General features: G+C 39.0%; 1 protein-coding gene across 4 annotated transcripts in view; it reads right to left on the bottom strand.

Moving 5' to 3' along the window:
* SOS2 (SOS Ras/Rho guanine nucleotide exchange factor 2) overlaps nt 1–25,151 on the bottom strand; it is a 100,551-nt gene extending 75,400 nt beyond the window's left edge. For all 4 annotated transcript variants that reach the window (XM_082452065.1, XM_082452067.1, XM_082452066.1 and 1 more), the window contains exon 1: nt 24,934–25,151. In XM_082452065.1, coding sequence (XP_082308191.1) covers nt 24,934–25,020 — 87 coding nt within the window. In that variant the 5' untranslated portion in view covers nt 25,021–25,151. The remainder of the gene's footprint in view (nt 1–24,933) is intronic.
* Nucleotides 25,152–27,822: the final 2,671 nt, after the last annotated feature.

Here is a 27,822-nt window from a genome sequence, read left to right as displayed (position 1 = left end):
TTTAGACCAATCTTGTCCAGTACTTTTCCTGTCTTAACTTTTGTATTTTTTTGTTAAGCCAACAAGCCAAGAATTTGGCCCTGCGGGGATCCATGTGATAGGCAATAGCTGCTCTTTGGCCAAGGCCTTCATAAAGGATTCGGTCATCCCATCGTCTGTTCCCTAGCCCCACACCCAGGTGAAGACCACGGGGAGGGAAGAATTTTGAGGTCAGTACAAACCAAGTAAGTCTGTAAATTGAAGCTGTTAGTTTTCCTCTGGGAGGGCATTTTGCATCAGGCCTGGGCTATGTGCAGAATCAAACCTGGCTGTGAGTTAGGATAGGCACCATTTGGGCTTCCCTGGTGGCGCAGTGGTTAGGAATCCGCCTGCCAATGCAGGGGACACAGGTTCGAGCTCTGGTCAGGGAAGACCCCACATGCTGTGGATCAACTAAGCCTGTGCACCACAACTACTGAGCCTGCGCTCTAGAGCCCACGAGCCACAACTACTGAGCCCACGTGCCACAACTACTGAAACCCACGTGCCTAGAGCCCGTGTTCCACAACAAGAGAAGCCCCTGCAATGAGAAGTCCGCACACTTGCAACGAAGAGTAGCCCCCACTCGCTGCAACTAGAGAAAAGCCGCGCACAGCAACAAAGAACCAAAGCAGCCAAAAATAAATTAAAAAAAAAAAAAAAGAATAGGCACCATTAAATTTGGGGCCCAGAACACTGGGAGAAAGGATTGTGTAGTATGTCATAAAGGTCTTCAGTGCGTCTGGGCCCACCTTACTACTTCTGGGCCAGCCTGACTGCCGATGTCCACATTAGCACACGCTTGAACCCCTCTGCTAAACTCTAGCCCTGCTCCCTTATGTAGGTCAGATGTTTGGCCTCTGGGTTTGGGAAGAGAAAACTGCCATGCCGAGAACTCTCAGGCCCTGGAGTTGGGTATTGGCTCTTTTAGCCAGCTTTTGTGGAAACTGTCTTTGATTGAACCACTAAAGAAGCAAAGGGGGTATGTGTGAGGTTCCAGCTACCCAAGACAGACCAGATGTCCCTCAAAAACAGCTTGGGTTCCCAGCTACAGACTCTACGAAAGTGAATCAAACCTTTTACCTCACTTTTTTTCTTTCCAAATTTATTTGCTTTTAAGAACTATAAACTTCTGGCTATTGTTTTTCTTGTTCTTGGGGCCCCTGGCTAGACAGACACAGCTTGATGATTTCAGAGCAGATACAGGCCAAGAAACCAAGGCACTGAGTGCTGAGTCCAGACAAATGATACTTATATACACATCCAAATTGGAAGAGAAAATGTGTTTCTTTAGGTTTCAAACACTGTAATAGATATAAAACAAAAATAAAAACCTGCTGCAAAGTTAATAAATAAAATAAACCTACTAGAAGTCTGTGAACACTAGGTCATGAACCCTAGCAACAGAGGTATCCCTGAATAACCATACTACTTTATACATTACAGAGGTGCTCTATGAAGTAGGTGCTAGTCAGATTTCTTTTACAATGGTATATGCTGCTTTCTGTCGCCACACAGCTGTGCTGAGCCTCTTTTGTTGTTAAATTTCTTTTTTTTTTTGGCCGCACCGCATAGCATGCGGGATCTTAGGACCCCACCAGGGAGCAAACCTGCACCCCCTGCAGTGGAAGCACGGAGTCTTAACCACTGGACTGCCAGGGAAGTCCCTGTTGTTAAATTTCTTAAAATTAGAATCTAGTAATCTGTCCTAAAAAATAATCCAGTCAAACTGAATATGAGGAAAAAGAAGGTAAAAAACAGTGCCTAGCGTTATAGTAGGTGTCATGTAAATATCTGTCGAAAGAATGATTAATAGAAGAGTATTGTTCTAATGCATGGTATTAGAAGGATATCAATGCCACTGACATAAAAAGTAAGAAAAAATTTTGAATAGTCTCATAGTTATTTTGGAAAACTGATGCGGTAGTTAAAAATCTTCCCACAAAGAAAACAGCATTAAGGTGACCACTTCATCTAAATTCTCAAAATTAAGCATAAAATTGTTCATTATAGCCTCTTGCATTTTTAAGTTCATAGAAACTTCAGTGAAGTCTTTTCTTTCATTAATACCAGTTATTTGTGTGTCCATTCTTTTCTTGATCAGTCTCTCAGGGGTTTATCAATTTTATTAATCTTTTCAAGAACCAACTTTTGGCTTTGTTGATGCTCTCCATTTTATGTTTGTTTTATATTTCATTTATATGTTTCATCTTCATTTTTTCTTCTGCTATTTATTCTTTTTTTTCTAACTTCTTGGGATGGATACTTATTTTCAACCTTTCTTCTTTTGCAATATGTATATTTTGTCTAAGAACTACTTTTGTAAAAAACCCACAGATTTTTATATGGAATACTTTTGCAGTCATCCATTTCAAACTAACTTCTAATTTCCATTATGGTTTCTTCTTTAACTTTGGAATTTAGAAGTATACTTCTTGGGCTTCCCTGGTGGCGCAGTGGTTGAGAGTCTGCCTGCCAATGCAGCGGACACGGGTTCGAGCCCTGGTCTGGGAAGATCGCACATGCCGCGGAGCAACTGGGCCCGTGAGCCACAGTTGCTGAGCCTGCGTGTCTGGAGCCTGTGCTCCGCAGCGGGAGAGGCCGCAACGGTGAGAGGCCCGCGCACCGCGATGAAGAGTGGCCCCCGCTTGCCGCCAATGGAGAAAGCCCTCGCACAGAAACGAGGACCCAACACAGCCATGAATAGATAAATAAATAAATAAATAAAAGAAAAAAGTGAGAATTCTATTAAAAAAAAAAAAAAAGAAGTATACTTCTTAATTTCTAAACACACAGGGTTTTTTTTTTCACGTTATCTTTATCGATTTCTAGAATAATCACATTGTGGTCAGAAAACATACTTTCTATGATTTCAATTTTTTTGAAATATGTTAAGACTTGCTTTTATAGCTCATTGCATGGCCTAGATGGCTTCACTGACAAACTCATCAAACATTCAAGGAAGAAATGCAACAATCTTAAGCAAGCTTTCTCGAAAATAAGTAAAAAAGTAGACTTCTCAAGTTATTTTGAGGCTAGCCTTGATATAAAAACTCAAAAAGATGAAAAGTACAGCTCGTTTTCACTCATGAACCTAGAAACAAAAGCTTAAATAAACTATTAGCTAACTTAATTCTGTAATATATTTTAAAAAATTATACAACATGACCAAGCTGGATTTATCCTAGGAATGTTAAGTTGGCTTAATGTTGGAAAATCATGCAAAGTAATTCACCATGTTAACAGATTAAGAGAGAAAAATAATATGATCTTAAACAGATGTAGAAAAAGCATATAAAATTTTGAATATTCATACATAATCAAATCTCTTAATGAACTTCCTGAATTTGGTAAAAGATATCTACAAAAAAGCTACAAGAAACATCATAGTTAATGGTAAAACACTGAAAGCTTTCCTTTTGAGATTAGGAAAAAGGCAAAGATACTAGCTATTATGATTTCTATTCCACGTTGTACTGGAGGTCCTGGCCAGTGAAGTACAGCAAGAAAAATGAAAGTATAAGAATTAGAAAAGAAGAAACAAATTTGCAGATGATTTGATTGCCCACTGTGATAGCTAATTTGATGTGTCAACTTCTGGGCCACCGGGTACCCAGATATCTGGTTAAATATTATTTCTGAGGGTGTCTCTGAGGGTGTTTGTGGATGAGATTAACATTTGAACTGGTAGACTGAGTAAAGCAGATTGCCCTCTCCAGAGTGGGTGGACCTCATGCAATCCACTGAAGGCCTGAATAGAAGAAAAGGCTGGGTAAGAAATAATTCTCTCTCTCTGCCTGACAGCCCAGGTTTTTGGTCTTCTTTTGCTTTTGGACTAGAACTTGGACTAGAATTACACCATCAGTTCTCCTGGGTCTCCAGCTTACTGACTGCAGACTTGCACTTCTCTGCCTCTATGAGAGTGTGTGTGTGTGTGTGTGTGTGTGTGTGTGTGTGTGTGTATTTCTGTTTCTCTAAAGATTCCAGACTAATACACCCATGAAGGAAAATAAAAATATTGTACACATAAATTATTTCAATTCATAAAAATAAAATGTTATTTCTATGTAACAGCAACAAAGTTAGAAAATAAAATTTTAAATAATATCACTTAAAATAGAATAAACATTACACCATGTATTTTGGAATAAATCTTAGATAGGAAGTACAAGACTCCTAGGGAGAAAACCAGACTCTGAGAAAAATTAAAGATCTAAATAAATGAAATAAAATACCATGTTCATGAATTATCAGACTTAATATTGTAAATATATCAATTCTCCTCAAACTGATCCATGGAGTTAATAAAATCACAGTCAAAACCAAACAGTATGTTTGGTTAAAATTGAAAAGATAATTTCAAAACTTATATAGAAATACAAAAAGCTAAGAAATCAGTCATATACTCTTAAAGAAATATAAGTACTTGCTCCAATTATTATTGGAATTTATTACAAAGCTACAGTATTTAATAATGTGATACTGATATAATGATAGACAAACAGATGAACAGAACAGAACAGAGAGTACAGAAACAAGCCCACAGATATACAGACCCTTGATGTATAACAAAGGTGGCATTATGGGCAGGGGGAAGATTGTTGAGGGACGCTGGGGCAAGTGGACGAATAGTGAACAACTGGATACCCATATGGAGAAGAATGAAATCAACTCTTATTCACACTTGATACAAATATCAATTTTAGTTGATTTTAGACCTATTAAATAGACCTAATAAAGTTCTGATAATATAAAACAAGATAATAGATAATTATCTTAATGACCTCAGGACAGAAAAGGATTTACTAAACAGAACACAAAAATTACTACCCAAAGTGTAATAATACCAAGTGTTGGTGATTATGTAGAAAAATGGGAACTCTCACACACTGCCAAAGGCGTGCAAAATGGCTCTATCACTTTGGAAAACTTTGCCATCATCTACTAAAGTTCAAGATAAGCATACCCTATGATCCAGTAATTCTACTACTCAATATTTTATATTCTTTAAAGCTCTACAGTCCAATACAGTAGACACTAGCCTCATGTGGCTACTGAGCACCTGAAATGTAGCTCTACTGAACTGGAGATGGGCTATAAGAGTAAAATGTATACCAGACATCAAAGATCTAGCACACACAAAAAATGTCAAATATCTCAATAATTTTTATGTTGACTATATGCTGAAATGATTAGATTTATTGGGTTAAATACATTATTTAAATCAATTTCATCTGTGTCTTCTTATGTTTTTAATGTGGCTATGAGAAAAGTTTAAATTACATATGTGGCTAATATTATATTTCAATTGGACAGCACTGCTCTAGAGCAATAAGCACAAACGTTTACCAGAAGACATGTACAAGAAGGCTCATAAAAAACATTATTGGTGGACTTCCCTCGTGGTGCAGTGGTTAAGAATCCACCTGCCAGAGCAGGGGACATGGGTTCGAGTCCTGGTCTGGAAAACCCCCATGCTGCGGAGCAACTAAGCCCATGCGCCACAACTACTGAGCCTGTGCTCTAGAGCCCATGCTCCACAACAAGAGAAGCCACCACAATGAGAAGCCCGTACACCACAACAAAGAGTAGCCCCCGCTCGCCCCAACTAGAGAAAGCCTACAAATTGGAAGGAATTGAGAAGGAATACAAATTGGAAAAGAAGAAATAAAATCGTCACTATTTGCTGATGACATGATACTACACATAGAAAATCCTAAAGATGTCACCAGAAAACTACTAGAAGTAATCAATGAATTTGGTAAGGTTGCAGGATACAAAACTAATGCACAGAAATCTCTGGCATTCCTATACACCAACAACGAAAACTCAGAAAGAAATTAAGGAAACACTCCCATTTACCATTGCAATAGAAAGAATAAAATACCTAAGAATAAACCTGCCTAAGGAGGCGAAAGACTTGTACTCAGAAAACTATAAAACACTGATGAAAGGAATCAAAGATGACATAAACAGATGGAGAAATATACCATGTTCTTAGATTGGAAGAATCAATATTGTGAAAATGACTATACTACCCAAAGCAATCTACAGAGTCAATGCAATCCCTATCAAACTACCAATGGCATTCTTCACAGAATTAGAACAAAAAAATCTTACAATTTGTATGGAAACACAAAAGACCCCGAATAGCCAAAACAATCTTGAGAAAGAAAAACAGAGTTGGAGGAATCAGGCTTCCCAACTTCAAACTATACCATAAAGCTACAGTAATCAAGACAGTATGGTACTGGCACAAAAACAAAAATACAGATCAATGGTACAGGACAGAATGCCCAGAGATAAACCCATGCACATATGGGCACCTAATTTACGACAAAGGAGGCAAGAACATACAATGAAGAAAAGACAGCCTCTTCAATAAGTGGTGCTGGGAAAACTGGACAGCTACATGTAAAAGAATGAAATTAGAACACTACCTAACACCATACACAAAAATAAACTCAAAATGGATTAAAGACTTAAATGTAAGACCAGACACTATAAAACTTTTAGAGGAAAACATAGGAAAAAACATTCTTTGACATAAATCAGAGTAAGATCTTTTTTGACCCACCTCCTAGAGTAACAGAAATAAAAACAAATGGGACTTAAACTTAAAAGCTTTTGCACAGCAAAGAAAACCATAAACAAGACAAAAAGACAACCCTCAGAATGGGAGAAATATTTGCAAATGAAACAACAGACAAAGGAGTAATCTCCAAAATATACAAACACCTCATGGAGCTCAATATCAAAAAAACCAAACAATCCAGTTAAAAAATGGGCAGAAGACCTAAACAGACATTTCACCAAGGAAGACACACAGATGGCCAAGAGGCACATGAAAAGATGCTCAACATCACTAATTATTAGAGAAGTGCAAATCAAAACTGCAGTGAGGTATCACCTCACGCCAGTCAGAATGGCCATTATCAAAAAAGCTAGAAACAATAAATGCTGGAAAGGGTGTGGTGAAAAGGGAACTCTCCTACACTGTTGGTGGGAATGTAAATTGATACAACCACTATGGAAAACAGTATGGAGGTTCCTTAAAAAACTAAAAATAGAACTACCATATGACCCAGCAATCCCACTACTGGGCATATACCCTGTGAAAACCATAATTCAAAAAGAGACATGCACCACAATGTTCACTGCAGCACTATTTACAATAGCCAGGACATGGAAGCAACCTAAGTGTCCATCTAGAGATGAATCAATAAAGAAGATGTGGCACATATATATAATGGAGTATTACTCAGCCATAAAAAGAAATGAAACTGAGTTATTTGTAGTGAGGTGGATAGACCTAGAGTCTGTCATACAGAGTGAAGTAAGTCAGAAAGAGAAAAAAAATACCGTATGCTAACGCATATGTATGGAATCTTAAAAAAAAAAAAAAGTGGTACTGATGAACCTAGTCGCAGGGCAGGAATAAAGAGGTAGACATAGAGAATGGACTTGATGACATGGGGAGGGAGCACGAAGCTGGGGCAAAGTGAGAGTAGCATCAACATATATACACTACCGAATGTACAATAGTTGGCTGGTGGGAAGCAGCAGCATAGCACAGGGAGATCAGCTCAGTGCTTCGCGATGACCTAGAAGGGTGGAATAGGGAGGGTGGGAGGGAGGCTCAAGAGGGAGGGGACATGGGGACATATGTATGCATATGGCTGATTCGCTTGGTTGTGCAACAGAAACTAACACGGTGTTGTGAAGCAATTATACTCCAATAAAGATTTATTTTAAAAAAAAGAACTACAGTGATGACAGTTCTGAGGAAAAAAAAAAGAAACAAAGGAACCAATACAGAAGAAAAGCCAAAGGAATGCCCAGGATGAAGTAAGGGAAAATTATAAGATGAGAGCTGTACAACACGCATAAAGGTCACCAGTCTGATTAGAGCAGATCAGAAGGCTCTAAGAGAAGCTATCTCAAGAAGATGAAATTATCAGAGTACCTGATGGACCTAAAACTCTTGAGAGGATATTTAAACAACTGGTAGAGAGTTTGAGCTTAAATTAATAAATACATAGAAAATACACAAACAAGAAAACAAGACAATTATTAACTTCAGTAAAAGTAAAAGGTTAGGTAGTAAGGAAAAAGCAGTTTAACTATAAATAACATATAGTATAGTATATGGTCATTATTTATGGTCATAATACTATAAACTCTGAATACTGATCCAACCAAAATTAAGATATAACCATGGGGTGGGAGGAGAGACAGGAAGTATATGTGGTTGGAGGGGGAATGTATATGTGTATTGAAAAATATTAAATCCTTACCTTCCAGAGTAGGAAATCAACAGATAATGCCCAAAACAGAAAAGTCATAAGTAGCAACAGAAGCACTTTTTTTCCTTAGAGACACAGAATACTGAAATGAATCACTTTGAAAAATTAAAGGGGCTGCCTCTAGGAAGCAAAAAATGTTGTGAATAGTGAGGAGGTAATGCTCTTTATCATAACAAGCCTTATAGAGCTATTTATCTTTTTTTTCCCATGAATAATTTTGATAAAATACAAAGAAATTTACAAGGAAACATGATAAGTAGGCAAGTGAGAAAGAGGAAGGACACATGAAACTGGAGACAGTAAGTAAAAACTACTTTTTGAAGAAGTCTGGATAAGAAGAGTTTAAATAAGGCAATTAGAAATTCATATAGGACTAACATCCAAAAAACCTGGCTTTATATTTTTTTAGAAATTCCAAATAGATTTGGGAGAAATAAATATTTCCTCTTACAACCTGCACTTCTTTCATATAACAAGAGGAAACTTAATTACATCCTACCATGTATTTCTATTAGATCAACAAAGACATTTTTAAAAATATAAAATAAACATTTATATTGGAAGTTCAGCTTGGAGTTCATAAGGCTGTTTGTTATAACATCCTTCCATAAAAGCCAAGGGCCCTAATCAGTAAAAATGACTGTGCATGAGAATTAAGATAATGTCTAATGGATTTTTTTCTATGATTATGATTTTAGTAAATAACCTACAAAACAACCTTAACACTGAGCATCTGAGTTTCTTATGCTAAACTTGTTAAACTGAAAATATGAAAAGCATAAAAACAAATATACAGTGTTAAAATGCCAGCCATAAATAATAAGGACATCAAGATGACAATGAAAGATAACCATATTTTGTACTTTCACAGTATTTAGTATCTCAGCACCCTGAGAGACAGTCAACATAAAATTACCACATCAGAACAAACTAATTTTTCAGATTTTTCTGAAAGACTGGTCAGAAAAAGAGCAATTAAAATAATTTTCAATCTTTAGCAGTAGATTAACAAGTCAGACCTGTATTTTAGTTACACCATATTTTCAAATTGCCAGAAGGTACTTCCTTATACACACACTGTAAACAGAATAGTCATAATACTATAGATTCATGCATAGATGCATATAAAAGCATTAAGCTTTATTTTTAATTGATAAACACTAGGTTTGACAAATTTTGGAAATGTTATTTCCTAATATATATATTTTTTCAGTTCTCCATACTCACAATCAAACACAAAAATCTTGCTAGTGCACTTGTTCAATCAACTAACATTTGCGTTTCTGGTACAATGTAGAAATAAATCCCTCTGGATGCACAGTCTGTTCATTTACTTATGTCAAAATCTTTATTCTACTGGTAAGATTTCTGCAAGGATGCAAGTGCCTCAAACACCAATTAAGAATACTGGAAGTTTTGTTTGTTGTAAGAGTTAAAATTCAATTTAAAAAGAAAAAGCAGCAAATTTCATCCTAAAGATATACTAACTACTATAAAATATTGCTCATAGAAATTTTTAAAAACCTAAATAAATGAAAATTTAAACTGTATAGGTTTAAAGACTCAATATTGTTAAGATGTCAATTTCCCTCAAATAATCTATAAATTCAACACAATCCCTATCAAAATTCCAGGGGTTTTTTGGTAGAAATTGACAGGCTAATTTTTAAATTCCTATGGACAGGCTATACAAAGGTCTTAGAATAACCAAAACAACTCTGAAAAAGAACAAAGTCGGAAGGCTAAAACTACCTGATTCCAAGATTTTTTATAAAGCTACAGTAATCAAAATAGTGTGGTATTGATGTAGAGATAGGAAAAAAGGGACTTCCCTACCAGTCCAGTGGTTAGGACTTCGCCCTTCCACTGCAGGGGGCGTAGGTTTGATTCTTAGTCAGGGAACTAAGATCCTGCATGCTGCACGGCCAAATAAATAAATAATAAAATAAATAAATTTTTAAAAGATAGGAAAAAAGACCAATGCAACAGAATAGAGAATCCAGAAATAAAAACACAAATATAGACAAATGATTTTTTTGCTCGTTCATGCAAATTTTATTTATTTTTTAACATTTTTATTGGAGTATAATTGCTTTACAATGGTGTGTTAGTTTCTGCTTTATAACAAAGTGAATCAGCTATACATATACGTATATCCCCATATCTCCTCCCTCTTGTGTCTCCCTCCTACCTTCCCTATTCCACCCCTCTAGGTGGTCACAAAGCATCGAGCTGATCTCCCTGTGCTATGTGGCTGCTTCCCACTAGCTATCTATTTCACATTTGGTAGTGTATATATGTCCATGCCACTCTCTCACTTCGTCCCAGCTTACCCTTCCCCCTCCCCGTGTCCTCAAGTCCATTCTCTACGTCTGCTAGACAAATGATTTTGATAAAGGTGCAAAGGCCTTTAGCAAAGGAGAAAGGATAGCTTTTGCAATAAATGATGGTAGAACAATCAGATAACCATATACAAAAAAACCAAACATAACAGATACAAAATTATCTCATCATATATAAAAATTAACTCAAATAGATCATAGATCTAAATGTAAAACCTAGAACTATAAAACTTCTGGAAGAAAAAATAGACGAAAAAGTTTGTCACCCTAGGTTGACCAAAGATTTCTTAGACACTAAAGGCACAGTCTGTAAAAAAGCAAATGGATAAACTGAACTTTATAAAAATTTAAAACTTTTGCTCTTCAAAAGATAATATTAAGAGTGAATTGAATATAATCAGTGAATCAATGAACTAATAACATTTTATAGTAATAAAACAATATATTTTCGTCTTTCTTTTAAGAACTGAGGAGATTTTCTCCATAGGAATAATTTAATTCTTTAATTTTAAACTATATTAATGTGTACACTGAATGCTCTAAGTTGAAGCCATCATTCTCAATTAAATAACACTACTATGACAATACTTGAACTAAATTTTAAAATAAAAATTAGCATTTTTTCTTGGTAAATAAACTATAACTCTGTCAGAAATTATTAACTAAATGTGTATTAATGTATTAGCTATACTTTTTAAGGTGAAGTTGCTATAGTATTTAATGTATATATAGAAAGTGAGAAGAAATGAATAAGTTGCAGATTAGACAGAATTTAGAATTAGGTTAGTTTTGAACAATGAAGTTGTCATATATGGGTTCTAGCACATCTCACCATAAAAATTATGGAGATCATATAATTGTAACCTGGTTAATTTGGGATGACGGATATTTTGGACTAATAGTGACAACATAAATACATTTTAGGACTAGTATACATGTGGCATATGGATTCGTGGGAAGAATGAAAACCTAAACTATATAGTTTATAATCCATAACTATTTTATAGTATTCAAAGATAAGGTATCATTATTGATAGTATTAAATACAGTTACCATGAACATTGATCGTTCAAAACATTTTACTGGATTATGCAATGTTAACCCAGAATTTGTTTTGATCCTTGGATGTATATATATATATATATATATATAATAATGCCAACTAACTTTATTTACTTTCTTGTTTACATGTGGGGTTTTTTGTTTTTAAAAATTATTTTGTTAAAAAAATCCCAATAACGATTTATTGCTATTTTTAAAGAGGTAATATTAAGAGAATAAAAAACTACAGACTGAAAGAAAATCTTTGTATATAAAGGATTTATAGTTAGATACATAAAGAACCCTCAAAACTCAACAATAAGAAATCAAACAAATTAACAAAAAAGGGCAAGGGATCTGAACAAACAGTTCACCAAAGAAGATATATGGATGGCAAATAAGGACAGAAGAGATGCTTGACATCATTAATCATCAGGGAAATGCAAATTAAAACAAGATACCAGTATAATAGCCCTATTAGGATGGCTAGAAATAAATTTAAATACCAAGCGCTAGCAGGAAGAACTGGAATTCTCATATGTTGCTGCTGGGAATGTAAAACTGTACAACAGTTCAAATAGAAAACAGTGTGACAGTTACTTAAAAAGTTAAACACACACCTACTATCTGATCCAGTCACTCTTTGGTAATTACCCAAGAGAAAAGGAAATATATGGCCATACAAAGACGTGTATACAAATGTTTACAGCAGCTTTATTTTTAACAGCCAAGATAGGAAAACCAAATGTACATCAACAAGTGAATGGATTAAAAAAAAAAAAAGAGTGGGGACTTCCCTGGTGGTCCAGTGGTAAAGAATCCGCCTTAATGCAGGGGATGTGGGTTCGATCCCTTGTTAGGGAACTAAGATCCCACATGCCTCGGGGCAACTAAGCCCACGTGCCACAACTACTGAGCTCTAGCGCCTCAACTAGAGCCTGCGTGCCGCCAACTACAGAGCCCACGCGCCCTGGAGCCTGTGTGCCACAACTAGAGAAGAGAAAACCCGCACGTCACAACTAGAGAGAAGCCCGGGCACCACAACGAAGAGCCTGCACACCGCAACAAAAGATCCTGCATGCCTCAACGAAGATCCTGCATGCTGCAACTAAGACTGCACGCGGCCAAAAATAAATTAAATAAATAAATAAATAAATAAATGATAAATAAATCTTAAAAAAAAAAAGTGGTATATCCACACAATGGAATGCTACTGAACAATAAAAAGGAATGAACTATTGATGTATGCAACAACATGGATGGATCTCAAAATAATTATGTTGAGTGAAAAAAGCCAGGCAAAAAAAAGAATATATACTGTGTGATTCCATTACCAAAAAATTCTAGAAAAAGCAATCTATAGTGATAGGGAGCAAATCAGTGATTGCTTGTGGATTAGAGGTCAGGAGGGATGGGAGGGAGAATTATAGAGCGTCAAGAGGAAATCTATGGGCTGAAGGATATACTATCTTTATTATGAATGTTTCATTTAATATACATACATAAAAACTTATCAAACTGTACACTTTAAATATGTGCAGTTTATTGTATGTTAATTCTCAAATAAGTTATATAAAATAATATAAAAATTAATATTCTGAGGTAGCATTTTTCTGATCAGGGTGTATAATCAAGAACTGAAACCACAGTTGTACACTATAAACTCATTAAGGTCAGGAACTATTTCTTCTGTTTTTGGTCTCTTCCTATTTCCCCACTCCTTTATTCCTAACACAAAAGTAATTTAGCACCATGCTTTGCATAAAGAAAGCACTCAGTAAACAGCTAAATAAATAATAAATAACAGCTGCTAAATAAATTCATGGTAGCAAACAGATTCCCTGGACTTGCTGAAATTTGGAGACTGGGAAAAATTAAGAACTCCATTAACTTTGGTTTTATTTCATTGGATATGTACCTGAAGACTCAGTTATCCCATATAACATTATAAATGAGGGGATTCCCACTGTATGTTCCTCTATTCCCACTGTCTATTAATATTCACTTCCCTCTTAGATTTAGTGTTCTTAATTAGGTGCTTTCTTGACAGGTTTTCAAGGTGGATTTATATATTTATTTTTAAATTTATTTTATTTATTTACTTTTGGCTGCGTTGGGTCTTCCTTGCTGCGCACGGGCTTTCTCTAGTTGCGGCGAGCAGGGGCTATTCTTCGTTGCGGTGCGCGGGCTTCTCAGTGCAGTGGCTTCTCTTGTTGCAGAGCACAGGCTCTAGGTGCGCGGGCTTCAGTAGTTGGCACACGGGCTCAGTAGTTGTGGCCTGCAGGCTCCAGAGCGCAGGCTCAGTAGTTGTGGCGCACGGGCTTAGTTGCTCCGCGGCATGTGGGATCTTCCCGGACCAGGGATCGAACGTGTGTCCCCTGCACTGGCAGGCCGATTCTTAACCACTGTACCACCAGGTAAGTCCCCAAGGTGGGTTTATTTAAAATGCAGAAAGTACAGGCCAGGAATCTCATTCTATTTAGCTTAATATTAGGTAAGGGCTTACCATAAAACAATCAAAACATACAGGAAAGACTATTAGCTGACACTGAAAGTTTTCTCATTAAAATTTTCTTTGATTGGAATGAAATGGCAAATGAACTGTAAGTACCTTCCCATACAATCAGGCCAAGAAAGTACAGGCTAGATCAATGGTTCCCAACTTGTTCCAGTGGCAGAGCATTTGGACGTCACAGTGCTCTTAGAAGAATATAAAATATTAAGATACTTACACTTCATCGTAGTAAGCAAGAAGAATGTTAATAAAAATGACTATAAAACTTAAAAACTATAGGCACATGTTTGTAAGTAAAAACAAAATGTATCATAAGCAGTTCTCCCTGTACAACCTCTATATCTCTTGTCAATTTACTTTACAATCTTGCACTACTCATTAGCAAATAAACTGCAGCACGTACCACAGACGTAAGAAAAACTTAGGAGAAAAAAATAAAATTGAAAAAAATTAATAGTGGCTTTTTCCCTTGTGACCTGGGGAAAAGATCACTATTACTAAATATGTTTTATTCAGTCAAAGTTTAAGACTCCCTGGGCCAAATACCCATGTCCTTCAGCATACTACCAAAACTACCATATGCACTCTTTCTTCAAGTAGATCTGCCGGCAAGGTGCTTGCACTCAAGGAGTAAATAAAGCAGGTTCTCCTTTCCTACCTCTCCACAACTGCCCTCCTCCCACTTAACTGAAGAAAGGCAGATCTCCTACTTATCCTGAATCTTATTATGGTGCATTGCTCTGCAGTGCAATAAATAAATAAATAAATAAATAAATTCTATGACACAAAACAAGGAGACAATGATAAATATTTTTCATTTAACCTTGCTTCTTCTATCCCCTAGCCTACTGTCAAAAAATACACTATAATGCGGGGAAAAGCTCATGAGAACAAAGAAAAGAAAGCATATTTAAAAAGTACTAAATAGGACTTCCCTGGCAGTCCAGTGGTTAAGACCCCACGCTTCCACTGCAGGGGGTGTGGGTTTGATCCCTGGTCAGGGAACTAAGATCCCGCGTGCTGCACAGAGCAGCCATAAATAAATAAACAAACAAACAAAACTAAATACAGGCAACATCACCTTATTTCATTCAGGAGAAAAAATTCAAAGCAAGTTTTCACACCTTATCTATCTTTCTATCTTACAATTAGAATTCAGAAGTGAGATGGTTGGCATGTGACATGTATTAACACATTCATTTGAATTGAAAAATAAAGTCAGACTTTGTCTGAACAAGATAAATACAATAGGCTGGTTGGCTTGACAACTAAATTGACTTTACCAATTAGGTTATGTGGGGATATTTTCCATAAAATAGTGAGTGTGGTAGGCAGAATTCTAAGGTGGCTGGCTCCCAAGATTCCCACCCCTGGTATACATGCCCTGTACACTCCTCTCCCCTTGAATGTGGGCAGGACCTGTGAATATGATGAGATATCACTCCTATGATAATATTACCGTATATGGCAAAGGTGACTAAGGTCTGTAATCAGTTGATTTTGAGTTAATCAAAAGGGAGATTATCCTGGGTGGGCCAGACCTAAATCAGGTGAGTCCTTCAAAAGAAGGTCTAGAAGTGTGAGACAACTGACAGCAGCAGATGCAGTTCTGCTGGCCTTGAAGAAGCAAACTGATATATTATAGGGAGGGTCATATGGCAAGGAATGGCAGCAGCCTCTGGGAGCTGAGGGCCTCAGACAGGCAACTGAAAGGAAATGAGTTCTGATAAGAACCACATAAGCTTGGGAGAAGACCCCGAGCCTCAGATGAGTCTGCAGCCCAAGACAAAACCTTGATTTCAGCCCATGGGACCCAAAGCAGAGAATCCAGCTAAGCCATGTCTGGACTTCTAACTTACAGTAACTGTGAGATAATAAATGTGTGTTGTGTTAAGCCACCAAGTTTTTGATAAGTTGTTATGCAGCAACAGAAAATTAATACAATAAGCTAGATCTACAGCTCCAAGGATTCAATGAAAATATATTTAAAGAGTGTGATAAGGTAAAATACATCTTATGAGTAAATAGTCATGGCTAAGGTATATTGAAGTTAATACTATTTTTATTTTCCCAATCTTTCTTGGATATATTGGACTAAACAAGGTACTTCTAAATAAAAAAAGTGAAAAAGTAGCAGTAATAATAATTAGTCATTTGACTAGTCCTAGAAAATCTAGAAAATGAAAAAGTGAATAACTTTAAAGACCAGGTAACACGTCATTTTTCAAGTCAGGTGCTTTATGATTATTATTTTTCAAAATTCATGACATTTATGTTCTTTTGACCAACTAAGTACTACTAATAACTCAACCCAAAAGGAAGTTTTAAAGCTTTATGGTCATTGGGGAAATTTTTAAAAATTCAGTATATAGACATTTTTGTTGTTGCAAAGAAGTACAAATACAAAGGAGGGATCAATCAAAGACTTTTAAACATAGAAGTAAATATTATATTAGAATATAATTATGTGGGGAAACTAGAATGAAAAGTTCACAGAGGAAAAAGAACAATGTAAATTTCCAACCATTAAAAAATCACTTTGTCATGTATATTTTAAAAGGATGAACAGTATGTATTTCATTGGGTACATTTTTTTTTAATTACCTTACCCTTTTATTTTTTTAACATCTTTATTGGAGTATAATTGCTTTACAATGGTGTGTTAGTTTCTGCTTTATAACAAAGTGAATCAGCTATACGTATATATATATACCCATATCTCCCCCCTCTTGTCTCCCTCCCATCCTCCCTATCCCACCCCTCTAGGTGGTCACAAAGCACCAAGCTGATCTCCCTGTGCTATGCAGCTGCTTCCCACTGGCGATCTATTTTACATTTGGTAGTGTATATTGGGTACATTTAAAAGACTAATGGGACTATTTTATTTTATTTTTATTTTTAATTAATTAATTTATTTATTTATGGCTGTGTTGGGTCTTCGTTTCTGTGCGAGGGTTTTCTCTAGTTGTGGCAAGCGGGGGCCACTCTTCATCGCGGTGCGCGGGCCTCTCACTATCGTGGCCTCTCTTGTTGCGGAGCACAGGCTCCAGACGCGCAGGCTCAGTACTTGTGGCTCATGGGCCCAGTTGCTCCGCGGCATGTGGGATCTTCCCAGACCAGGGCTCGAACCCGTGTCCCCTGCACTGGCAGGCAGATTCTCAACCACTGCGCCACCAGGGAAGCCCCTATTTTATTTTAAAACATCAGTATTTAGAAAACATATAAAACTGTATCTTCTGAAACTATTTAAACTTGAAGATGAAAATTTTTAGATGTCAACATAAAAATGTACAAATTTTTCAAAATTCTTTTGGGATACATAGCAAAAAAGTTAGAAAACTCCTTTTAAGAGAACGAATCAAGACTCGGTGTTGATTAGACATGAACCTGGTGTGAGAGGGAAGGAACAGATGATGCCTAAGTTCCTAGGTTTCTGGCTTGAGAACTGAGTACTGTATCATTTACACTGGAGACATAAGTTTAGGGAAGATGATAATAAGCTTGGATTGGGACATGCTGTGAACATTTACATATGAATGTCCAGGAAGCAGGAGGTGCAGATAGGCTGCAAGAGAAGGCCTCTTCAAGAAGATGATGTTTGTCTGAAGACTTATAGGAGGTAAAAGGGCCACTCATGTTTTTATCTGCAGGAAGGTTGTTCTAGGCAGAAGAAACTCCAAGTACAATGCAAAAGCCCTGAGACTAGAACATATCTATGTGTTGGAGGTACGAGGAAGCCAGTGTGGTGCAGGAGTAGAGCAAAAAAAGGTCAGCAGTAAATGAGGTCAGTTAGGTAAAAGGAGAAGCGGGGGGAAATACCAGACTGCAGAGGGCCTAACAGGCCACTGGGAGGACTTCGACTTTTATTCTGAGAAGCACTGAACAAGGTTTGAGCAAAGGAGTGACATGATCCCACTTATCTCTACTGTGTTGAGAAAAGACTGAATGGGGCAAGGGTAGAAGAGAGGAGACCAGTTAAGAGGCTACTCTGATACTCCCAAAGTGTTCCCAGGTGGTACAAGTGGAAGAGTGAGAAATGGTGACTGAATATTGCTATAGTGTGAAGTAGAGCTAGAAGGATTTGCTGACAGATTAGATATGGGTTATAAAAGAAAGAATTCAAGAATAACTCGATATTTTGAGCAACTAGAATGATGGAGTAGCCATTTACTAATGTTGGAAATATTACAAAAGGAGCAAGTTTTCAGGGGAAGAGAAAGAGTTCAGTATTAGTTGAGATGCCTATCACACATCTTTGTGGAAGTGTTAAGAAAGAAACTGGATATCCAAGCTCAGGAGAGACACCTGAGCCAGAATTATAAATTGGAAACCATCAGATAGAGATGAAATGTGAAGCAATGAGGCTGGGTGGGATCTCCAAGAAATCTACTGTAAATAGAAACAGGAGTCCAAAGACTAAGCTCCAGGGAGGTCAGGATGATGTAGATGGGAAGATGAGGAGATCAACAAAGGAGAAGAACTAGGAGGAATAGTCAGAGAGGGAGAAGACCAGCAGCGTTTGGTGTCCTGGAAGACAAATGAGGAAAAGATTTCAAAAAGGAGGAAGAGATAAACTATTAAATGCTGCTAATGGGTCAATTAAGAAAAAATTACAAAGTGCTATGTAAGTAAAAAGTAGTATTTGAGTTTACAAAGTGTTTTAATGAAGAAAACTGGGGTAATGAAAACTTTACTTGGAGATCATAGTATTGCTCATATCTAGATCTTGATGTTATTTTCATTGTGTTGCGTACACATTAAAACGTGAAGTGCATAACACTTTACACATTTCAAAAGCTTTCTACTTACTATATGTTCTTATGTAAAAAAAGAGAAAAGAGGGACTTCCCTGGTGGCGCAGTGGTTAAGAATCCACCTGCCAATGCAGGGGACACGGGTTCAAGCCCTGGTCCGGGAAGACCCATATGTCGCGGAGCAACTAAGCCCGTGAGCCACAACTACTGAGCCTGCGCTCTAGAGCCCGCGAGCCACAACTACTGAGCTCCCGTGCTGCAACTACTGAAGCCCGCGCACCTAGAGCCCGTGCTCCGCAGCAGGAGAGGCCACCACAATGAGAAGCCCACACATAGCAATGAAGAGCAGCACCCTCTTGCCGCAACTAGAGAAAGCCCGCACACAGCAACAAAGACCCAACGCAGCCAAAAAATTAATAAATTAATAAATAAATTTTTTTAAAAAAAGAATTTTAGGGCTTCCCTGGTGGCGCAGTGGTTGAGAATCTGCCTGCCAATGCGGAGGACACGGGTTCGAGCCCTGGTCTGGGAAGATCCCACATGCCGCGGAGCAACTACGCCCGTGAGCCACAGCTACTGAGCCTGCGCGTCTGGAGCCTGTGCTCCGCGACAAGAGAGGCCACGATAGTGACAGGCCCGCGCACCGCGATGAAGAGTGGCCCCCGCTTGCCACAACTAGAGAAAGCCCTCGCACAGAAACCCAACTCGCACAGAAGACCCAACACAGCCAAAAATAAAATAAATAAATATAAAAAAAAAAAAAAAAGAATTTTAGGTTGTTCATTTTTAACACGACTCCATGAGACAATGCTAAATCCATTACTTCCATTAAAATTCCTTCCTGATTCAACTATGCAGGCTAACAGAGGATATAATCAAACTACTGCTCCCTTGAAAGAAAGGCCATGGTTAATATAAAAGATATATACTTGATTTATGTCAAGTGGTAACAAGTAATGCTTTGGATACTCAGCATAAAACACTTTAATGGAATATTATTGCTCCAAATATACCATACCAAAATTAAACTGAAAACAGAAGAAGACTACTAAATCATGGCTGAGAGGAAGCTAAATGCAGCAAGTTAAAACGCATTCCTAACGCTCATCCAGTTCTGGCTGAACCCCTTGGGTCAGTTTGGGGCATTATTAGTTTGGAATAATTCCAAATGACTCCCTAGAGTTCTACTGTTATATTCAGTGGCTTTAGGAAATCCAAAACAGGTCTCATGTCACAAAAATCATAGTTTCTCCTATTCCTTTTAGTTGGAGTTATCTTTTCAAAGAAGCAAGTTTGAGCAAGTTCATCTAATTAATTTGTCACATAAATAACCCTATAGGCCTTCCTATTCACAGGTAGAGACCTTAACCTGGGTCTACACTAGAGTCTCTCAACTAGCTCATCTCCTTTTTTTAATAAAAATTTATTTATTTATTTATTTTTGGCTGTGTTGGGTCTTCATTGCTGCACGCAGGCTTGCTGCGTTGCACAGGCTTCTCACTGTGGTGGCTTCTCTTGTGGAGCATGCGCTCTAGGCGCACGGGCTTCAATAGTTGTGGCACACGGGCTCAGTTGTTGTGGCTTGCAGACTCTGGAGCAAAGGCTGGGTAGTTGTGGCACACAGGCTTAGGTGCTCCGCAGCATGTGGGATCTTCCCAGACCAGGGCTCGAACCCATGTCCCCTGCATTGGCAGGCAGATTCTTAACCACTGCGCCACCAGGGAAGACCTCATCTCCTTTTCACTTGGTCTTGGTTCTTTAAATCAAGTCATGTTCCTACCTTTCCCTAGGGCTCAAATCCTTTCTCCCCCTTTCTTTGTTTTGTTAATTTCTATTGATCTTTCAGATAATTAACTTCTTTACTGTCTGTCTCTCCCAGGCCTCTCTGCCACAGCCATTTAGAATGGAAGCTTTATGAGAGCAAGGCCTTGCTACAACCTCAGTATCAAGAATAGCACCTGGCACACAGGAGGCACTCAATAAAGTTTGAATATATCCTCCAGAACTCAGCATGAAATTTACTTCCTTAAAGAAGCCTTCCTTGACCTTCTTATGTCAGTAACACCAATTTCATTTTCTCAAAGGACCCCCATGCTTTTCTTCTGGGCCCCAGGAAAGATCCAGCACAATCTTCTAAAATAGTTCCAAGAGATATTAGTACAAAGGCATAAACACTAGAATCTTTCAGATTTCACAAAAGCATTTCTGAATCAAAACCCTCAACCTTCTTCCCCCCCTGCCATAGACTGCTATTAATTAACTCAAACATTCACACCTCTTGAATTTGAACAGATATCTAAGAGCAAACTGTAATGGTTGAGGTGGGACGTCGATATTTAACCTGAATGAAATTAGACTCAGGAACAAGGTAATACTACCAATTCTTTCTAGCTCTCTGTGACATTTGTAACTACAGATAATAAGACAACAGACATTTTCTCTTCCTTGGCTAGCCTGGTGAATAATGCCTTACAGAAAAGGCATCTACCACGGAAATACCAGGGACTAAAAAACCTGCTACAATGATTTTAAGGCATGTTTCCCATATATAGAATGCCTACACTGATTTTTCTCAGCATACAATCGAATAGCACATGCACAAAGTACCACAGGCATTTCAAAGACACAGGTAATAAGCTGCATTTACAAATATATCCCACACTCTTTTTTCCTGCAAGTAATATGATAGCTTCAATCTTCCCGGGGAGTAGTGATGAAGACATTTATGGCTCTGGCTCTTTTAGGAAAGATACATAATTTAGCGGTAATGTTAACAATGCATGTGTTATCCATTAGTGGTGTCATTTCGCTCTACTTTACCCTTTGTAGTTCTTCTGTATGTACTTAAATGTCCTGGTGAAGTTCTGTTTTAACAGTTAAAGAACAACAGCACAACAAAACAAACAGTTAAAGAACACATTTCTATTTCCAAAATTATTTTTCCTTAAATCTATTTCTCAATGCTCGTGTTTCTTCTAGTGAAATGAATATTTAATGCTGGTTTAAAAAAATCCCTTGTGTTTTCAGTCAGTAATAGTAACTTTGTCAAATATATGTATTTTTTGGTTTCCAGAAAAATCAGCCAAAACTTGAAAATAAGCAAAAGAGATAACTAGGTGTTCTTCAGTGCAGTGCTATGCTTGAACCTTTGATTACTTTCTACTGACTGGGCTATTTTACAAATTGATCATATTAACTTAGAGATTTTTGTCTGGTACAGAGGCAAAATCTAATCAGCAGGAAAGACAATCCCAAACTTACTGCTTATGTTCTTGTAGGACATTAACAAATTTTGTGTCCAACCCCAAAATCTTACTTTAATATTCTTTTATTAAGTTGCCTATAAATATCTACCTCCTCCAATTTTCATTTGAAGTGGGTCTAAGATCTCATGAGTTCCCTCATTAAGTAGTAAGTTGAATCAAAATTACTGATACATGTTCGTTCACATTGGTATGAGAGTTGTGACTTTACCTTTCTGAAAATTATATTTTAACAGTTTTGGAGGTTCCATCAAGATGCCCAAGTGAACTAACCTCACAGAGTTAATTAAACAACCTTGTTCTTTTCACACACAGAGATATTCCTTACAAAACTTTGAGCTCATAACTGCTATCTCATTTACATAAACCAAAACCTCAAAGTTTATAATTTTCAGTCTAAGTGGTAAACACCTTTAGAGCAAGGCCTTTACTTTTATTCATGTTTGTATTCTTAGGATCCAGCTTGGTGCCAAGTACCTAAAATGTGTTCAATAAATGTTAAATGAAACTAGCGTACACATGTTTGATGGCAACACCAACTGGAGGAGAAAAATTTTAGTAGTCTAATACTATTGCTGCTTCTACTATTAATCCTAGCAGTCTTTGTAACAATCTGGTCAGCTGGAAGAAGGAAACCAAATTCTAGATGCCTTGAATGTGAAGACAGAGCCTCCCCATAAGTGGTAGGAATCCCTTGTACAAAGACAAGGGTGGCAAGTATAGACCAGAATTTAACTCATCCTTCAAAGAAAGAGTGAACCTTGAGCTCTTTAAGAACTAAAACTCTTAGCAAGCACTACAAACCTACATGTCGCAATACCACAAATACCACAAAACTGAACATAATCTGAATTATGAACACCAAAAACATAAAAAATGTCTTCCATGGGAATATACCTCAATTCTAGAATAACAGTAAATTAATCAATTAAATAGAAACTGCTTCTTGAATTCACCTCAAAAGACCAGATTTCCTTTGCTGTATTTATTCCATAAGCAAAGGATATACAAGAACTGTGGAATAAGAAAATAGAGATCTACAAGGCATCTGAGTTCCAAGAAAACAAGCACAACATATAAATGCAAAATACCAGACTCAAAGCAATGGACTAGGATTGGATGCTAACGCTGGCTTTGTTTCCAGGCTAACCTGAAGATATAAAACTGTATTTGTGCATGACGGATTATTAGGGTCAAAGCTACCTACTGAATAAGTTATGCAACACATACTCAAATTCTATTTGCTACCAGAAAATACTAGTAGGTGGAGACCTACTTCACACTGCCAACAATACAGGCTTACCTGATAACTGTACTCACACTGGTGGAAGATTTAATTACTATCTAAGCATTTCCCCCCTTGCTTTTCATTATCACCACTCAGCACACTTTCCATTTCTTTCCCTCTCCTTATAGAATCGGGTTGCCCACAGAAGGAAGGTCAATTTAATACTTTTAACACCTAATATACCTGTGAAATGATAACTGTCTAGCTGCTCCTAGCCACCTCCACCAAATTCTTTAAAAAGATACTAGCTGATGTTTGGCCCAAGGGAGGCAGTATCTCTTCATAAGAATTATGAAAATAATGGCTAATCTGAAACTCTGAATGCACGAGGAAAATGTTTTTAACTTAATATACTACTTCCTTTCACTTGTAGAAATTTAATGTATGAAGATTTATTTTCCAAGGGCAGTCTTTTAAGTTAATGTTTATTCTTTCTTTATTATTTTAAAATTTATTCTTGGTTATTTTCCACAAAAGGTAGAAGGGACTAAGTTTGCATCACTGGCAAGGAAAACCCACGCTCAGTAGGTATGGTATCTTCTCCTGCACCCATTTACACTCTTTAAATGTCTTGACCTTACAAAAGGTTTTATTATAAAAATGATAGTATGATTATTACCTAAATGCAGACGAAAACTGACACCATCTACAGGAGAGATGCACCCTAGTGATGCACCCAAGCTTAAAACATTCATTTTTATGAGCTGCTCCTTTTTCGTCCCCCTAAAATGATTCTAAGTGCTAAACTGCACTCAGTGAAGAAACCGACCAAATGCTACAAGGGAAATCTCTCGTAAACAGGGGGGACGCCTTTTGCAGGAAGGGAGGAGGCACTTTAAATTGACCTCAAGAATTGTTAAAAGCAATATCATGGCTCACTGACATTTCTCGAGAAACACATCCATCTTACAAAAAAAAAAGTTACCACCTCTTAAGTGAGTGGACACCCTTCACGAGCAAATCGCCTAAGGGAACAGCCCCAAGGAACTTAATTAAAAGTAATTACCCAGGCTAGAAATGTGCTTTTGTTTTAGAAACTGTCTAAATACCAGCGGGATTTTCTCTTGCCCGAATCCAGCCTGAGGACAACAAATTGGTCAACAGCGGAAGTCGCCTGACGAAATGACTGCAACGTGAAATCCAGTTTTATGATCATAACAAAACCTTCCTTCCGGGGCCAAGCAAGAACTTGAGAAAACGTCCTTTTGGACGCAGCAGGCAATCACGCGCCCCCATCGCCGGCCGGAGAAAGTGCTGGGCCTGCGGGCCCCGAGCGCGGGGAGGGCGTGTAGCTCCCCGTAAGAGCGTGCGAGGGGCCGCGGCCCGCGCGCCCCGCCCGCCTGCCTCCCGCCTCAGCCCGGGCACCTCCCTAGGGGCCCCGAGGCCGCACAGGCACCAGCACTGACCTTCCGCAGGGCCGAGACCAACAGTCCCCGCCATTTCGGACTGTTCTCTTCGCTGAAGAACTCGTACGGCTGCGGCGCCTGCTGCATGGCCCCGGCGGCAGCGCCTCCGCATCGGGGGCGGCCCGCGGGCCGAAACGGGCCGGGCCGGTGGCCTGACAGGCAGGGCACGGGCCGCCTCGCCTCGCCGGCCGCCGCCGCCTCCTGCCCGGGCCGCGGCTACGGCCGAGGCGGCTCGGAGGCGGCGCCGGCGGGCGGGCGGGCGGGCGGGGGCTCCGGGGGCGGCTTCCTCGGCCCCGCGGCCTCGCCTAGTGCAGCGTCCGCAGAGGAAGCGCGGCGGCCCGTGAACCCGGACGGCCCCCGGCTGCGACCGAAGCGGCGGCCTCCTTTCCCGGCGGCGCTGGCCCGCTTCTCGGGCGGCTCCTCCTCCTTTGTCTGGGTTCGCAACCCGGCGGGGGTACAGCTGGCCTCTCCCCTGCTCGGACTCCCGCTACGGCCGCGGCAGGCAGAGAGCGGCGGCGGCGGCGGCGGCTTGTCTCCTCATCGCCTCATCTCCGCCCTCCCAACCGGCAACGCCGCCCTGCCCGGCCCACCCGAGTCACCTCCAGAGGACCCTGGGGACAGGCCGGGCGCGCGCGTCGGGCGAGAGAGCCACACTGGCGCGCACACTGTTGGCCACCACCACCGCCGCCGCCCCTTCAGCAGCCGCGCACAGCGCCCCAGGACCGCCGCCAAGCTCCGGGTCCCAGCAAGCGCGGCTCAGCCAGCCCCCTCCGCCCCGCGCTCATGATCCAGTATAGCTGGAGCAGCCCCGCACGGAGCATGCGCGCCGCGGAGCTGGCAAAGGGGCTGGCCGGGAGCGGAGGCCTCCTCGCGGGAGTGCGCGTCTCCTGGGCGCTTGCTGGGTGCACGTTCCAGACAGACTCCGCAACTCACTGACTGCGTTTTACACACACTCTCCCTCCTCTCGATCTTCCCGAGACAATCCTGACTCGATGCCACTCCTCGAGCCCCAGGACTCCGTCATGGGAAGCAGTATAGGGATTTGTAGAGAAAGGGGCTTTCCGGCTGGACAAGATATTTAATGTATTTGTGTTCTACACGGGTATTCTGTATATGTAACTATTTCATAGCGTGGTGCTGTGGGGACTGAAGGAAGTGAGGAGTGGGAAGCCCTTAGCACACAGTAGGGCAAAAAAAGGCAGATGGCAACGTTAATCAAGCTTGAACTTAAAGGTCTTTCACTTGCATGAGCCCCTATGTGTTCACAAAAATTTCATACCGTTTTGGTAAAGCTTTCCATATTTTTGCATTGTTTTCTTAATGGTGTCCTCCAAACTGTGGCGGTGTGGAGGTGTCAGGCGCCGCAAAAACCTGGATCCGCCCTTGGGGCCAGCCATACTCATTAGCAACCCAAAAAAGATCCCCAGACCTTAAGCTTTCCTGAGTTGAAAACTCTGGAAACTTTATCATTAACGTAAATTTCATCCCACTAAAGACGCTGAGAATATACGTGAATTACAATACATTGTTGCCAGCCACTAGCAGTGAGGAAGGGAAAGGAAGAACAGGGTGCCAAAAAAAAAAAAGTCTGTGCCACGCTTCAGTTCCAGATCAGTAGCAGAGCAATTATCCTACCTTAAAACAAGCACCATTTTGTCATTTTGGCAAAATCATAATGGTAGAGTTGGAAAACTTAGTATCCACTCAACCATTTTTCTAATCCAAGTATCCACTGAATCAAGAATCTTTTCTAGTAGATAAGCAACAAGGATATATTGTACAGCACGGGGAAATATAGCCAGTGTTTTCTAATAAGTTTAAGTGGAGCATAATATATAAAAAATATTGAATCATTGTGTTATACACCTGAAACTAATATAATATTGTAAATCAGAAATACTTCAATTAAAAAAAATATCTCTAATAAATGGCCACATCCACATTCCCACGTACAATACTTGGGATAAAGGTAGAATAGGGAAATGCTTGTATGTCTCCAATCTTTCCATCAGTGAGGGCAAAGATCTTGGCTTATATAGAGTGTATTTACTTTTCTCTCTCTTCCTGAACTCCAGCTATAAACTGCTAGGCTGTCAAACTACTGGACTGTGATTGTATTTTCTTGTAGGAGAGTAAAGTTGTTAATGGGAAGTTTCATTCTTGGCTAAGGAGGTTAGAAGCCTTCTCTGGGTCAAATCAGGTCTGAAGACACATTTTGTTTAACCAAAGCTATATTTAAATTTTTTAAACTGTTGTTAATATTTTAAAATTAAGAGATTTCATATAAAAATTTGGATTTTCAGCTTCTCTTGACAAAGATCTGGCAACACTGGGCCCTGATGCTTCCTGCAGGGGAATAATCAGCAGGCAGTGGGGTAGTGGCTGCCTCTTTAGAAAAATATGCCATCCCGTTTCCAGTTGGCTATACACCCCAGCTGGCACTCTTCACCCTTTTATGTAACCTGCCTAGTCTCTACAGGCATCTGAGTTGTGATCTCTGGGCTAGGCAAACAGAAATGTGATCCACGTGCATGTGGAAGATAATACAAGAATGACAGCAGTAAAAAGTTTCCCAACCAGACAAATGGGCCACCTAGAAAAACATGTTGGATCCATACTGTATACTCTACACTAGGCTAAAGCCAAGATGTGTCAAATATTTAAATGTAAAAAATAAAACCATAAAATAATCTGTTTATAACTTTGGAGTACAAAGACCTTTCTACTATGATATAAAATGTAGATTGATAAATTCTATTTTTAAAAATGTATACCAAAGAAAAACACCACAAGGTAAGCCAAAAGGCAAATAACAAACTGGAAAAAATATTTGCAACTCATTTCCTACACAGTTAATCTCCCTAACATCTAAAGGAATTCCTGCAAATT

This window comes from Balaenoptera physalus (assembly GCF_965194825.1).
Source record: "Balaenoptera physalus genome assembly, chromosome: 2".
In the NCBI taxonomy this organism is placed as follows: domain Eukaryota; kingdom Metazoa; phylum Chordata; class Mammalia; order Artiodactyla; family Balaenopteridae; genus Balaenoptera; species Balaenoptera physalus.
This window is presented reverse-complemented; position numbering and strand designations above follow the sequence as displayed.